At 42.7% G+C, this 14,402-nt stretch overlaps 1 protein-coding gene across 6 annotated transcripts in view; it reads left to right on the top strand.

The window, feature by feature from the left end:
- The window catches only part of TSHB (thyroid stimulating hormone subunit beta), a 132,217-nt gene that overhangs the window by 59,002 nt on the left and 58,813 nt on the right, over positions 1–14,402 (top strand). The window contains exon 1 of one of the 6 annotated variants that reach the window (XM_072137708.1): positions 8,363–8,437. The exons of 4 other annotated variants lie outside the window; for them this stretch is intronic. In XM_072137708.1, the coding sequence (XP_071993809.1) occupies positions 8,364–8,437 (74 nt within the window). In that variant the 5' untranslated portion in view covers position 8,363. Of the gene's footprint in view, positions 1–8,362; positions 8,438–11,192; positions 11,347–14,402 lie in introns of those variants that run through there. One more of the 6 variants, XM_072137712.1, reaches the window with a different exon arrangement.

Here is a 14,402-nt window from a genome sequence, read left to right as displayed (position 1 = left end):
AGGTTTATCCCTTAAGCCCTCTCCAGTCATGGGCAGTAATTAATGGGAGGGCATATTCAATAATTAATGGAGAAGGGTCCCGGTATATTTAATAATTAATTGGCCCAATTAATTGGGCCAATATATAAAATAGTTCACAAGGGGGTGCAGTATATTAAATAATTAATTGAGGGGGGTGCCAGTGTATTATGGATGCGGTCACATGTACCGCTATTTATTTTTAAATTTTATTACGGCCCTCCAACGATCTGAGGGGGACAGTGAATGGCCCCCTATTTAAAAAGTTTGGGGAGCCCTGATCTAGATACGTTTTTGGTCTACACAGAGAAGTTGCCATGCAAAAAATGGGTTGGGTAAAGTACTTAAAATAATAATAAAAGATAAAAACAAAAAGAATTTAAAGAAATAAGAGAAATGAAAAACAAATTTAAAAAATTACAATTTTCAGGCATCAGAGGACTATGGAGGAGGAGTTGGAGGTGGATGTGATGAAGTGGAAGATGCGGTGGAGGACAAAGTCACCAACACAGCAGGAACTCTAGCAAAGGGAGCATTACCACAATGCAGAATGCCATGTTCACTTCTAGTCAAGCTCCACCACCATTGGAAAGGGGAACGTAGTACCAGGAAGCAAAATGTGACATGGTGGAGGATTATCTGTCCACATGTCTCCTAGTTCAATTTCTGAATAGGAAAATTGGACACCAATGATGTCATCACTGACAAAAGGATCTGCCTCTCTATCTAACAATTATTAATATGTATTAATTCTGTATTTATGGAACTTCCAATTAAAACTATTTTCATGTTCATTGAACTTCAAATTAAAAAATTTTCAATTCTGTATTAATGGAACTTTTTCAATTCCACATTCAAAAACTGGGCTTGAACAGCCAGAGTACCATTAACCGCAGTGAGAGCAATGGTGTGTGGTTTTTCCAGTTGTTTCATTTACCGCTTGGAGAATAACAACACCCAGAGTGCCTTTAATCCCGAATTTGCCATTTATTCCAGACATAGCCCTATTTTTAAATTTGATATGTGTCACTTTATTTGGTTATAACTTTGGGAAGCTTTAATATAATCAGGTGATTTTGAGATTGTTTTCTCGTCACACATTGTACTTCATGATAGATGAAAAATGTTACTGGTAGGCATTTATTTATGAAAAAACTGAATTGTGGCAAAAATTTTGAAAAATGTATGTATGTATATACTCGAGTATAAGCCGAGACCCCTAATTTTACCACCAAAAACTGGGAAAACCTATTGACTCGAGTATAAGCCAAAGGTGTAGTATACAGCTAGCCAGCCCCCATGTAGTATACAGCCAGCCAGCCCCCTGTAGTATACAGCCAGCCCCAAGTAGTATACAGCCAGTCCCCATGTAGTATACAGCCAGCCCCCTGCCAAGCGCATAAAAAATAAAAAACATAATACTCACCCCCTGCGGCGGCTCCCGGCGGCTTCTGTCTTCTTTCTTCTCTAGCTCTGATGTCATCAGCGGTGACACCGCCGCATCATAGCGTGTGCCCGCCGGCAGGTTGCATGGACGTGACTCTGCCAACTAGAGAAGATAGAAGATAGAAGAGAGAAGAACCGCACCAAAGATGGGGAGCCGCGCCAAGGATCTGGACACCGCAGGGTGAGTATTAAGTTTTCTTAATTGACTCGTGTATAAGCCGAGGTGAGGTTTTTCAGCACATTTTTTGTGCTGAAAAACTTGGCTTATACACGAGTATATAAGGTACTTCATTTTCAAATTTCAATATTTTTTGCTTTTCAGACAGATAGTCATACCACCAAAATAACTTAATAACTTACTGAATGTTTTCTTTATGTTGACATGGTTTTTAATGCGTCCTCTCCTTTTTGTAGGATCTTATAACTGTACGTGTGATTTTTTTTAATTTTTCACATAAAAATTGCTAAAACTCACATTTTGACTTTGAGAGGTTAGACTAAAAGTAAAACCCCATAAATTACCCCATTTATAAAACCTACATCCCTCATCGTATGTAAAATCACTTTTGGGAAGTTTGTCAACCCTTTACATGTTTTAAAGGGGTTAAAACAAAATGGGAGCTACAATTTATTTTTTTAAAAATGTACAAATTTATAATGGATATAATTACAAAAGTTTGATACCCAATTTGTCATGAGTACCGTATATACTTGTATATGCCGATTTTTTCAGCACACCGCGGCTCAACGCGGCTCCCTGATGTCGGCACAGCTCCTCTTCTGTCTTCGGTCCTTCTATTACTGCTGCCATGTTTTCTGACGGATGCGTTTCCTGGCTGCGTCATACTATGGGGCAGATTTACTTACCCGGCCCATTCGTGATCCAGCGGCGCATTCTCTGCGGTGGATTCGAGTCTTCCGATGATTCACTAAGGTAGTTCCTCCGCCGTCCACCAGATGTCGCTGCTGCGCTGAAGTTCCCCGAGGCCCGCTGGAATGCCCTGAAATTCACCGGCCTATACCTGGTGAAGGTAAGTGCAAGTTTCACAACGGCGGCGTTTTTTCCGGATCCATCGGGTTTTCGTTCGGCCACATCCCCCCCCCCCCCCCCCGATTTCCGTTGCGTGCATGTCGGCACCGATGCGTCAAAATCCAATCGCGTGCGCCAAAATCCCGGGGCAATACAGGGAAAATCAGAGCAAATCGGAAATATTCAGGTAACACGTCTAGAAAACGTGAATGACCCCCTATGCGCCTGCCGGCTGAGTGCATGGCCGCATCTCTGCCGGCTGTTACAGAAGACTAAAGAGGTGCCGCAGGGAAGACAGAAGAGGAGCTGCGCCGACATCGGGGAGCCGGAGGGTGAGTATATAAGGTTGTTTTTTTTTAAGTGCTGGCTGGCTGTATACTACAGGGGGCTGCTTGGGCTGGCTGTAAACTACAGGGGGCTGGTTGGGCTGGCTGTATACTACAGGGGGCTAGGTGGGATGGCTGTATACTACAGGGGGCTGGGTGTATACTACATAGGGCTGGCTGTATACTACAATGGGCTGGGTGGGTTGGCTGTATACTACAGAGGGCTGGGTGGGCTAGCTGTATACTACAGGGGTCTGGCTTGGCTGGCTGTATACTACTGGGGGCAGGCTGGCTGTATACTACAAGGGGCTGGCTGGCTGTATATTACATGGGGCAGGCTGGCTGTATACTACAGGAGGCAAGCTGGCTATATATTACTGGGAGCTGGCTGGTTGTATATTACTGGGGGCTTGCTGGCTATATACTGAGAGGCTGTGACCAATGCATTTCCCACCCTGGGCTTATACTCGAGTCAATAGGTTTTCCCAGTTTTGGTGGTAAAATTAGGGGTCTCGGTTTATACTCAGGTCGGCTTATACTCGACTATATACAGTATGTCAGAACCCCATAACCATCATATCACAGCAGGACATTGAATGGAAGAAGTGCCATCAAATGGTGAATTTCTATTGTCACTTTTTGAAGGCTATAAAATCTTTATTTTTTTGTTAATTTGTGCAGATGAGGTTTATTTTTTGCAGGATAAGATGCAACTTGCAGATACAGTACTTAATTTTGGCAGTATTTATATCTTATTGATGAAATTTTATTAACTCTTTCCTGGTGGTGGAAAAGAAAATCCTTTCACCGTAGTGTGAAAATAATATGTTAATGTTCATTCTCTGGTATATACGTCATTTATATAATTTTTTTTCCCAATGTTACTGAATAAAAACCAAAATAAAGAATTATTTATTTTTACATTACCATAGCCATTTTTAAATAACAATAACTTTAGTATTTCGCTGTTGACAAAGGTAGTTGAGGGCTAATTTTTTTTTAACATGTAGAGATGTTCAGCATGTAGAGATATGGTATCATTTGGGGCACATAACTTTTTTGATCACTTTTTAGAACATTTTTGGGGAAGGGATTTGATGAAAAATCTAATTTTTTTAGTTTTCAGGGTTTTTTTTTAATGTTTCACCAAATGGGTCTAATACTGTTTCACAACGTCAGGCTTCAGGGGTAGTGGACCCACTGGACCACCGTGGACGATGACATAAGCTGACACCTGGGACCAGGTCGCTCCACAGGTGCGAATTTTTCCGCATTGGCAGCCGAGGTCCAGAAATGTCAGACGAACTCGTGGTCGGGGGAAAGGCAGCACAGGATTGGGGAAAGGCAGCACAGGATCAACGTCAGAAACAAAGCAGGAAGTAAGGGCAGGCGGAACAGGATCAGAGTCAAATGCAGAACCGGGGTCACGACGGGAAATTCAAACACTATGCAATGCACTCAATGCAAGAGCACGAAGATCTGGCAGGGTGTGCAAGGAGAGGTAGGGTTAAATAGGATTCTAGGTAAGGCCAGTGCCAATTAAGGTGCACTGGTCCTTGAAATCTTCTGAAGCCACAGTGCGCGCTTCCCAGCCTCCTGGGGCACTGTGGAGGACCGGGAAGCAGGAGTGATGGGTGAGTAGCTGTGGTGCGGAGTGGGGGCACATGGAGGTTACCACCCACAATCAGAGGTATCTCTAGTCATGGGTACTACTTCAGGGTGTTAGTGCTGGGAGTCAAGTCTATTATGACTAGATATTGGAGAATTTGTTGAAATTCAGTTTGACCCGATTCACAGAATTTTTTAAAAAAATTTGATTCGCCCTGAATTGAATCATGACGAATCACGTTAAAAATCAGGTATTTCCTGGCTGCAGAGAGTCTGTAGGGTGTTGTAGAACGTTGTGCCATGCTTAAATATGCATAGGGAGCTTGGTTTGGTCTTCAAACGCTGCTGTGTTTTTGTATGAAACGCACAGGCACCGCTCTTAGAATCGTTTCACTCTTCAATTCCATGTGCACTTACAGAGCCCAACTTCACCAAATAAGCTAAGCGGGAACGCAGCCTGACAAGGTAAGTTCTGTGCCAGCTCGAAAGGACTAAGCTGAGGGCCAAGATCCCACTGTAACATCAAAGTGCACTCTTTTTACACTGGCATCAGATGATTCCATAGATGTGTCCACTTTCAATTGGTCAATAATCCATCATCAGTATTGTTAAAGCCAAAAACAAACAGGAGTGGATCCAAAACAGAGATGACCAGTAAATGGGATATTTGCATGTCCTCTGTGTTCTGTATCCACTCCTGCTTTTGACTAATAATCCTGAGGCTTTTCATTCCTTCTGACAGATGAAATAAAGGGGAAAACTAAACATAGTGGCAATGTCATTGAGCGGTGGAGGGTGAAAACAGCATTTTGGAAATCACAGGGTGTTCCATGGAGACAGCGGTCAGTTGGTAGCAGCATGAGTAGGCCGCAGAGTGGCATAATGACAAATTATGGAGGTGGCGGAACCATGGTAAGCCACAGAGAGGCACAATGACAGAGTGTGGGGTGGCGGCAGCAGCAGGAGTCCATAGAGTGGCACAATGATAGAGTATGGAGGTGGCGGCAGCAGAAGCAGCAGCAGGAGCCCACAAGATGCAGCAACATGGAAAATCACAGAGTGGCACAATGATAGAGTGTGGAGGTAGCGTCAGCAGCAGCAGGAGCCTACAGAGTGGCACAATGATAGAGTGTGGAGGTGGCGTCAGCAGCAGCAGCACAAGCCCACAGAGTGGCACAATGATAGCGTGCGGAGGTGGTGGCGACAGCAGCAGCAGGTGCCCACAGAGTGGCACAATGATAGAGTGTGGAGGTGGCGGACAATTCATGTCCCTGATAAAGATGGTAGGAGGCAGATGGAGCGACTGGCAGCAGATGTGTGGCATCAGACGGGTGGCAGCATCAGAATAATTGCTGAGGCATGTAGTTAGAATCCAGATTCATTTCTCAATGTTTGGGGGAACATCATGAACTAATCTGATGCATAAGGCATTGGTAAGTGAGTTGAAATCCAGGCCTATCCAAGCCTGATTCATCTTGACAAAGGTCAGTCTCTCCACATATGGGTCGACAAGCAGGTTCTGCTTGTGGTAACGATGGTCCCCTTCACACTGAACACCTGCTCTGATGCCACACTATAGGCCGGGCAGGACAGCTTCTCTATTGCAAACTCTGCAAGTTGCGGCCACACATCAAATTTGGCCGCCCAGTAGTCCAGGGGATCCTCTACCTAGGGTGGTAAAGTGCTTTCCAGGTAGGCCTCTTCAAATGGCCTGACATGAAAGTTACACAGGGGAGTACTCCGGTCCGCTTGCATCATCAATAAATCATTAAAGGCTTTTCTCTGTTCATACAGGTGGTCTAACATATGGAGGATGGAATTCCAATGGTTAGAAATATCGCTTATCAGACTGTTGGGAGAGGCCGTTCTGATGCTGCACCTCGAGTAGGGTGTGCTTGGCTTTGTAAGAATGGCTGAAGTGCATGCACAGTTTCCTGGCCATTTTGAGAATGTCTTGCAGATGGGTGGAAGACTTGAGGAATCTGATGACAACCTGATTGAACACGTGCGCCATGCAGGGCGCATGGGCCATCCCTCCTCGCAGACATCATGTTCCTTCCATTGTCTGTCACCATGGTTCTGATTTGCAGTTGTCACGGAGAAAGATTGATTGATTGATTTCTTGTTGCATGACGCAGAGCTGTTCCTCCCCTGTGTGACTTTGTTCGTCCAGGCAAACCAGGTGTAGGATTGCACGACACTGCTGTGCCATGCACATGTGGCATGATGGAGCAGCACTTAGACTTGTGGAGGCTGAGGTGGTGGTGGAGAAGGAGGCGGACACTGGCACAGGAGCAGCAGTTTGACAATGTGGAGGAGAAAGCAGTGTCTCTTGTTCAAGTTGTTGGTGTGGCTTGGCGGGAAGCACATTCACCCACCGGACCGTAAAGGACATGTACTGGCCCTGACCGTAGTTACAGCTTCACACGTCCGCGCTGCCGTGCACCTTGGAAGAAACCGATAAGGACTGGCCCACCTTCTGTTCTACATATTTGTGAAAGGCTGGCACTGTCTTTTTGCAAAAAAAATTGCGGCTTGGAACTCTCCACCGCAGTTCGGCACAAGCCATAAGTTCTCTGAAGGGTGCAGAGTCCATGACTTGGAAAGGGAGGGACTGCAGTACCAACAACTTGCACAAGAGCACGGTCAGCTTCTGCATCTTAGGATGGCTGGACGCATACAGTTGTTTCTTTGTAATCGCCTCTTTCAATGACTGCTGGTGCCATGCGTAGCAAGGAGCATGTGGACTGGGAGATGATGCCAAAGACAAACAACTCAATTCGGCAGAGGTGCTGGAGCCTTGACTGGCTGAAATGGCATGTGTGCCACTAGGTTCTGCTGCTGCTATTGAAACAGATTTCTTCCTAGTGGTTTCAGTAACAAAAAAGAAGTGCTATTTGGGGTATACAGATCCCCTAATCTCACACACTGGGAGAGGGGCAGAAATCACTACAGCGGTTGTGTGGATATGAAACAGATTTCTTCCTAGTGGCTTCAGTAACAAAAAAAAACTGCTATTTGGTGTATACAGATCCCCCTAAATGCCCACCCCGGGATTGGAGCAGAAATCGCTACAGCCCAGTACAGGAATAGCAGCTAGGCGCTACAGACAGCACATGCAGTGTAAAATGCAAAGATTGCAAATGACTGACAGTTTTTATAGGGCTGTGTGACATCACATAAGCCTGCCGGTCGCTGATTGGCTTACAGGTCTCAGATGTCATTGAGGGTGTTCTTTTCTCCTTCCCAGAGTTCTCTGCCCCATGTAACACGTTGTGCTCATGGCGATTTAGCTAAAAAAGCGGGGGGGGGGACTTCTTTCACACGAATCACCTTCATATCGAATTCCACTTTGTGCAAATTGATTCGCCCATCTCTAATTATGACCTCATAAGGAAGGGGTTTACCGAAGTGAGAGGAAGGTTTGTGGATTTTCCATTGCCACTCAAATCCTCTATTCAAATAAATATGTCGGAACACACAGAGCGCCTTAAACTGTTGTGATATTTTTTTAAATGATATTTTTACATTATTTCTTAGTTTTTTTAATGTTATATTATTATTTCAAATACATTCCTTAGCCTATTTTGGGCAGGGCAACTGCCCTGTTATTCCAACCATTTTTATCCATTCATTTTGGGGTGTTAAAATCCAGGTCCCCATTGACTTCAATGGGGTTTGTGCAGGTGAAAGTTCAGCCCGAAGTCCATGTCCAGGTCATGGGCCACTGGCCTACTACAAACTCTTGACAAAGAGTAGGAGGTGAGATGTATCTCATTGTATGGAAACTTTACAATATATATATAAAAATATTTATTAAAAAATTTCATACAATGGTGCTGATTATCTGTACACACACAAAAACTAAATAAAATAAATTGGTGCACATAGAAATTTTTAGACTTTTCAATATCTATATTTTTGACAGACTAAAAATGAACTTTGCAAAGAAATCTCTGTTCCTTGTTCTTTTCCTTGGAATGGTTTCCCTTTCCATTTGTGAAAATGAGTAAGTATTCATATTATTTGTTTAAGCAATATATTACAGGGAAAATGTCAGTAGATACTCATAGATACATGTGGCGGTGAAACAACCCATGGGGCTTCCTTTCTTTGTGAGTAAACATATGCCATTGTGGGACGATTCTCAGGAAAGAGAAACAGGCTCTTTACTGGAGGGAGAAGTGTATTGCAACAGTTAGTGATGTGTTACACCTAGAGGAGAGTCGCCTGCTCACCTTTGGAGCAAAGTATGTCTATAACTCAATCTCTCACTCAACCAAACCAACCGGTACCATACGCTGTACTGAAGAGACCCAACAAGGGCGAAGCAGTGCTGTCTACAGTTGGAAATCTGCTCCTTCTGGAATAATTTAATCCTGCATCATATCTTCCTGGAGGCCATACTTGATGTCAAGGAAGCTGCTTTTCAAGGTAGCTAAAAGAGGCGTGGTTTTCCTTATACCATCCTGGAAAACATATTTGCATATTCTCCTATTAATTCTCATTCTATTTCAAAAAATATAAATCTGACAGGTCACCTGAGGCCTTCAATAATTACAAAACACTTACCAAAATCTGTAAGAAGGAAAATAAATCAGCCAAAATACAAAATGAATGACAGGTAGCCAAAGACAGCAAAACAAATCCCAATACATTTTAGTAAAGTATATAAATGCGGACAGGAAAGCTAGCGTCCCGTTATTTGACTTGTGATATGCACATTTTTAATTGACTCTTGTCAGTATGATGAACTTAAATAAATTTTAACTTTGTTGGAACGTACCACACCATCTGCCTGCATATTTTCTTCCAGCTACAGTATAATTAAAGGAGGATAATGAAAGTGCGATGGTGCTAGTCTGAATGGTGACATACTTTCAGCAGGAGAAACTGAAGATTAGTGCTGTTCATTGGTGGTTAACCCCTTAACGACTTGGCCTTTTTTAGTTTTTTCACTTCCATTTTTCACTCCCCACCTTCAAAAATCTATAACTTTTTTATTTTTCCACATAAAGAGCTCTGTTATGGCTTATTTCCTGCATAACAAATTGCACTTCATAGTGACGGTATTTAATATTCCATGGCGCGTACTGGGAAGCTGGAAAAAAATTCCAAATGCAGTGAAAATGGTGAAAAAACACATTTGCAACGTTTTCTTGTGGGCTTGGATTTTACAGCTTTCACTGTGTGCCCCAAATGACATGTCTACTTTATTCTTTGGGTTGCTACAATCACAGGGATACCACATTTGTACAGGTTTTATAATGTTTTCATACATTTAAAAAAATTAAAACCTCCTGTACAAAAATTCTTTTTTTTATTTTGCCATCAACTTTTTCATACTTTGGTGTACGGAGCTGTGGGTGGTGTCATTTTTTGTGACTTTTGATGGTGTTTTCATTGCTATCATTGTTAGGACTGTGCTACCTTTTGATCACTTTTTATTAATTTTTTTTTTTATTTTCCAAAATGGCAAAAAAATGTCATTTTTTACTTTGGACGCTATTTTCCGTTACGGGGTTAAACGCAGTGAAAAACCGTTATGTGTTTATGATTTTTACTGTTTATTAATATTAATATCAGTTCTAGGGAAAGGGGGGTAATTAGAATTTTTAGGTTTTTTTAATATAATTTTTTTTTTTAACTTTTTTTTACTTTTACTTTAACTATTTTTCAGACTCCCTAGGGCACTTTAACCCTAGGTTGTCTGATCGATCCTACCATATACTGCCATACTGCAATATGGCAGTATATGGGGATTTTACTCCTCATTCATTACAATGTGCTGATAGCACAGTGTAATGAATGGGTTAAAACAAGACAGCTTCGGGCCTTCGTGAGACCCGATGCTGTCATGGCAACGGATCACCGCTCCCCGTGACGTCATCGGGGAGCGAAGCCTCCGGCAGCATTGACGGCAGCATTGACGGCGGCGATCGCCGTGAAAACACCCGCGATCGGTGCTAGCACCGATCGCGGGTGTTACCGGTAAGCCTTTGCTGCAATATGCAGCAAAGACTTACTGGCTATGGAGAGGGCTCGGCCCGTGAGCCCTCTCCATGCACCAGGACCCGCCGCGTGCCTTACTAGTACGGCGCGCGTCGGGAAGGGGTTAAAGATGCAATAACGAATAAGAAGAATAATATTGGGAGCTCCAGTCATAGTGAAATTATTTCAGTGGATTAAAAACTGGCTGAAGGATCGTATCCAGAGAGTTGTGGTCAATGATTCCTACTCGGAATGGTCACCAGTATAAGTGGTATAAAAAAGTATACTATTTAATATATTTATTAACGATATAGAGGTAGGAATTAATAGCACTGTGTCTATTTTTGCATATGACATCAACCTGTGTAGTGTAATACAGTCTATGGAGGATGTTCATGAGCTGCAGGGGGACTTGGACAAACTGAGTGTTTGGTCATCCACTTGGAAAATGAGGTTCAATGTGGATAAATGTAAGATTATGCACCTGGGGGGTAATACTCCACAGGCAACATATGTCCTTGGGGGAGTAAATCTGGGAGTGTCCCTTGTTGACCTGCAAGTAGATCATAAATTAAATAACAACAAGCAATGTTTCCCCTAAATCCCTTCCTCATCCAATCCCTTTCCTTCCTTGGTTGAACTTGATGAACATGTGTCTTTTTTCAACTGTATAAACTATGGAAATCAGCAGCAGAAGAATGGGAATAAGATCATTATTTAATGTATGTTTCCTTTAAACACAGGAAAAGAGAGGAAGATGATAAAGGTAACCGGGAATAAGAGAGAAGTCAAAAAAAGAGAATACTTCCGTTATTACCATTTCTTGTAACTGGATTGAATGATATTGGCCACTAGTAGCCATTTTTCAATGGTGATTTGTCCTTTTTCATAAATTCAATATAACACATCCAAACATATACATAAGAGGTAATTATTACAGTCTTGATAATTGAAAATTGTAAACTGCTGTCACATTGGATATAATCTCTGCAGAACTTAATGGGTCCACATTTTTCACAAATACAGTAGTTTCCCTCACAGCCCCATAATATCAACTTTGTCCTCTTTCCTGGGGTACAGCCTGATCCAGCAAGAGATGAAGGGGGCATGACATTTTGCAAATATAAGAGGGTAAAGCACCTTAGATTACATCAGTGGTCACATGACATCATGACATAAATTGCTGAAAGGCAAGAGAAGGCATGGTACGTGGGAAGAGTCACTGGATTTTGCTGAGGAGGCCACACCTCTTTAACTCCTGCTAGATCTGGCTATCCGGGTAATAGAACAAAGTTGTCTTTATGGGGCTTTGGGGGAAACAATTTTTAGCCAAAACAAGGGTGGCATTTAGTTCATAGGGTTCTATGGAAATCTGTCACTAGCTGTATTTGTGAAAAATGTGGTGACAGGTTTCTTTAAAAGGAATCTGTCACCAGCTTTTAACCCGTTAAACCAGCAGCCCCCTCAGGTAGGGTATGAATATATTTCTACCTTTGCTTAATTTGTGTGAAGTCTCACCTATTTAAAAAAGATCTGCTTCCAAGTCATGAGAAAATAAGTAGAAAATCACAGATGAGTCAGGGTAAGAGACTAGAGGGGGAGCATCATGTTGAACACCTATATAATGGATTCCAAAACCTTGGTTCTCCAAGCAGATTAATGACGGTAATTATAAAATATTTGATTTTGTTTGTGTAATGCAAAGTTATACAATGGGTTTACAGCCAGATCTTGTTGGGATGAACACAGCAGATTTTTGTGGCAAATAACCTTTTTAAGAGCATTCAGAAAAGCGAGTGTGCGAGCTTTGTGGCGAGTGTGTATTGATCCTAAGAGTTGCAGTGTCCAAAGTGGCAATGCTACATAGTGTACATCCTGTGCCATGTATGCTTTCCTTGAACAGCCGTTTGAGGGGGAATACCGCTGTGTGAGATGTGTGAAAATTGCTCATCTGGAAGCCCATATTCTAGATCTAAAGGAGAAAGTTTCAAGGCTGCGGGCAATTGACAATACGGAGCAAAGTTTGCTGCTCCTGGAGCACAAACTCTCTGGGGAAGATGGGTGCGGGGATGGAAGTATGGAAGTGCAGAGTGAAGGGGCAGCTTGTTGGGTAACATGTAGAAGGTGGGGTAGGGGGAAGAGCTGCAGGGAGTCTAGTCCTGATCTGGTGCACCCCAATAAGTTTGCCAGACTGGCGATGAGGGGGATATCAGCTCTGGGGACTGTCTGCTCCAGTAAGAAGGGTAATGGGAGCTCAGGCGAGGTCAAACAGGTGCTGGTTGTGGGAGATTCAATTATTAGGGGAACAGAGGGGGCAATCTGTCACAAAGACCATGCATATCGAACAGTGTGTTGTTTGCCGGGTGCTCCGGTTCGCATGTTGCGAATCGGATTGACAGATTACTCGGAGGGGCTGGTGAGGAACCAGCGGTCATGGTCCACATTGGCACTAATGACAAAGTAGGAGGTAGGTGGAAGGTCCTTAAAAATGATTTCAGGGATTTAGGCCATAAGCTCAGGGCAAGGATCTCAAAGGTAGTTTCTCCGAAATACTACCTGTACTACGTGCCACACCAGAAAGGCAGCGGGGGCAACCAACACTCTAAACTTCAGGAGGGCAAATTTTCAGAAACTAAGGGAAGACCTTATAGGGATAAACTGGGACAGTGTTCTCAAAGACAAAAGACCCCCCCACCACCACCACCAAAAATGGGAATTTTTGTCATTTATTCTAAATAAGTCCTGTGAGAAGCACATACCATATGGGAAAAAGCATAAGAGGAACAAGAAAAAGCCAATGTGGCTAACTAGTCTTTTAAGGAAAGCGAGAAAGATAAGGCTTTTAAGGTGCTAAAACGTGAAGGTATCTGTGAGGCATTACAGGATTATAGAGAGAAAAATAAATCCTGTAAAAAGCAGATAAAGGCTGCAAAAATAGAGACTGAGAGAAATATTGCCAGGGAGAGCTAAAATAATCAAATTATTTTTCAAGAATATAAATGATAAGAAACTAAAAGCAGAGAGCGTGGGGGGTCATGGTGGAAGGAGATCAGGAAAGGGCCACTACTGAATGTCGCCTTCTCAAGTGTCTTTAACCAGGAAAATCTCCTAGTAGAAGACACGATGAGGAATGATTTAAATTCACTTTGGAATGTCAACAGTTTAACCCAGGAAGAGGTACAGCACCACCTCGCAACCACTAAGATAGACAAATCACCTGGGCCAGATGGCATACACCCCCAGGTTCTTCATGAACTATGTACCATGATAGACTGGTGATAGACTGGTGCATATCAAATGTGGTACCAATATACAAAAAAGGATCAAAAAGCGATCCTGGAAACTACAGACCTGTGAGTCTAACTTTCTTTGGAGGGAAAAATATTTGTGGGGTTTGTTAGAGATGCTATCCTGGAGTATCTTACTGTATATAACCTTATAACCCAGCATCAGCATGGTTTTATGAGGGATTGGTCCCGTCAGACTAATCTGGTTTCTACGAGGAAGTAAGTTCCAGACTGGATCTGGGGAACGCTGTGAATGTTGTATATCTGGACTTTTCAAAGGCATTTGACACCATGCTGCATAAAAGGTTGGTGCATAAAATGAGACTGCTGGTACTAGGGTAAAATCTGTGTATTTGGGTAAGTAATCGGTTTAGTGATAGAAAACAGAGGGACGTCATTAATGGCACATTCTCAGATTGGGTTGACGTTACCAGTGGAGTGCCACAGGGGTCAGTATTGGGGCCACTTCTTTTTAATATTTTTAGAAATGATATTGTAGTGGGTTTACACAGTCAAGTTCCAATTTTTGCAGATAATACTAAGCTATGTACAGTAATAAATACTGAGGTTGATACAAGGTTGGACTTGATGTACTTGCGTCTTTTTCCAGCCTTATATACTATGATACTATGAATTTTCCACTATTATGTCTGTATCAATTCCGCAAGGCTTTCTAGTTCTCTGCTTTCTGTTATT

This window comes from Engystomops pustulosus, chromosome 2 (assembly GCF_040894005.1).
Source record: "Engystomops pustulosus chromosome 2, aEngPut4.maternal, whole genome shotgun sequence".
NCBI classification, from domain to species: Eukaryota; Metazoa; Chordata; class Amphibia; order Anura; family Leptodactylidae; genus Engystomops; species Engystomops pustulosus.
The sequence above is the reverse complement of the archived record's forward strand: the minus strand, read 5'-3'. Positions and strand labels throughout refer to the sequence as shown.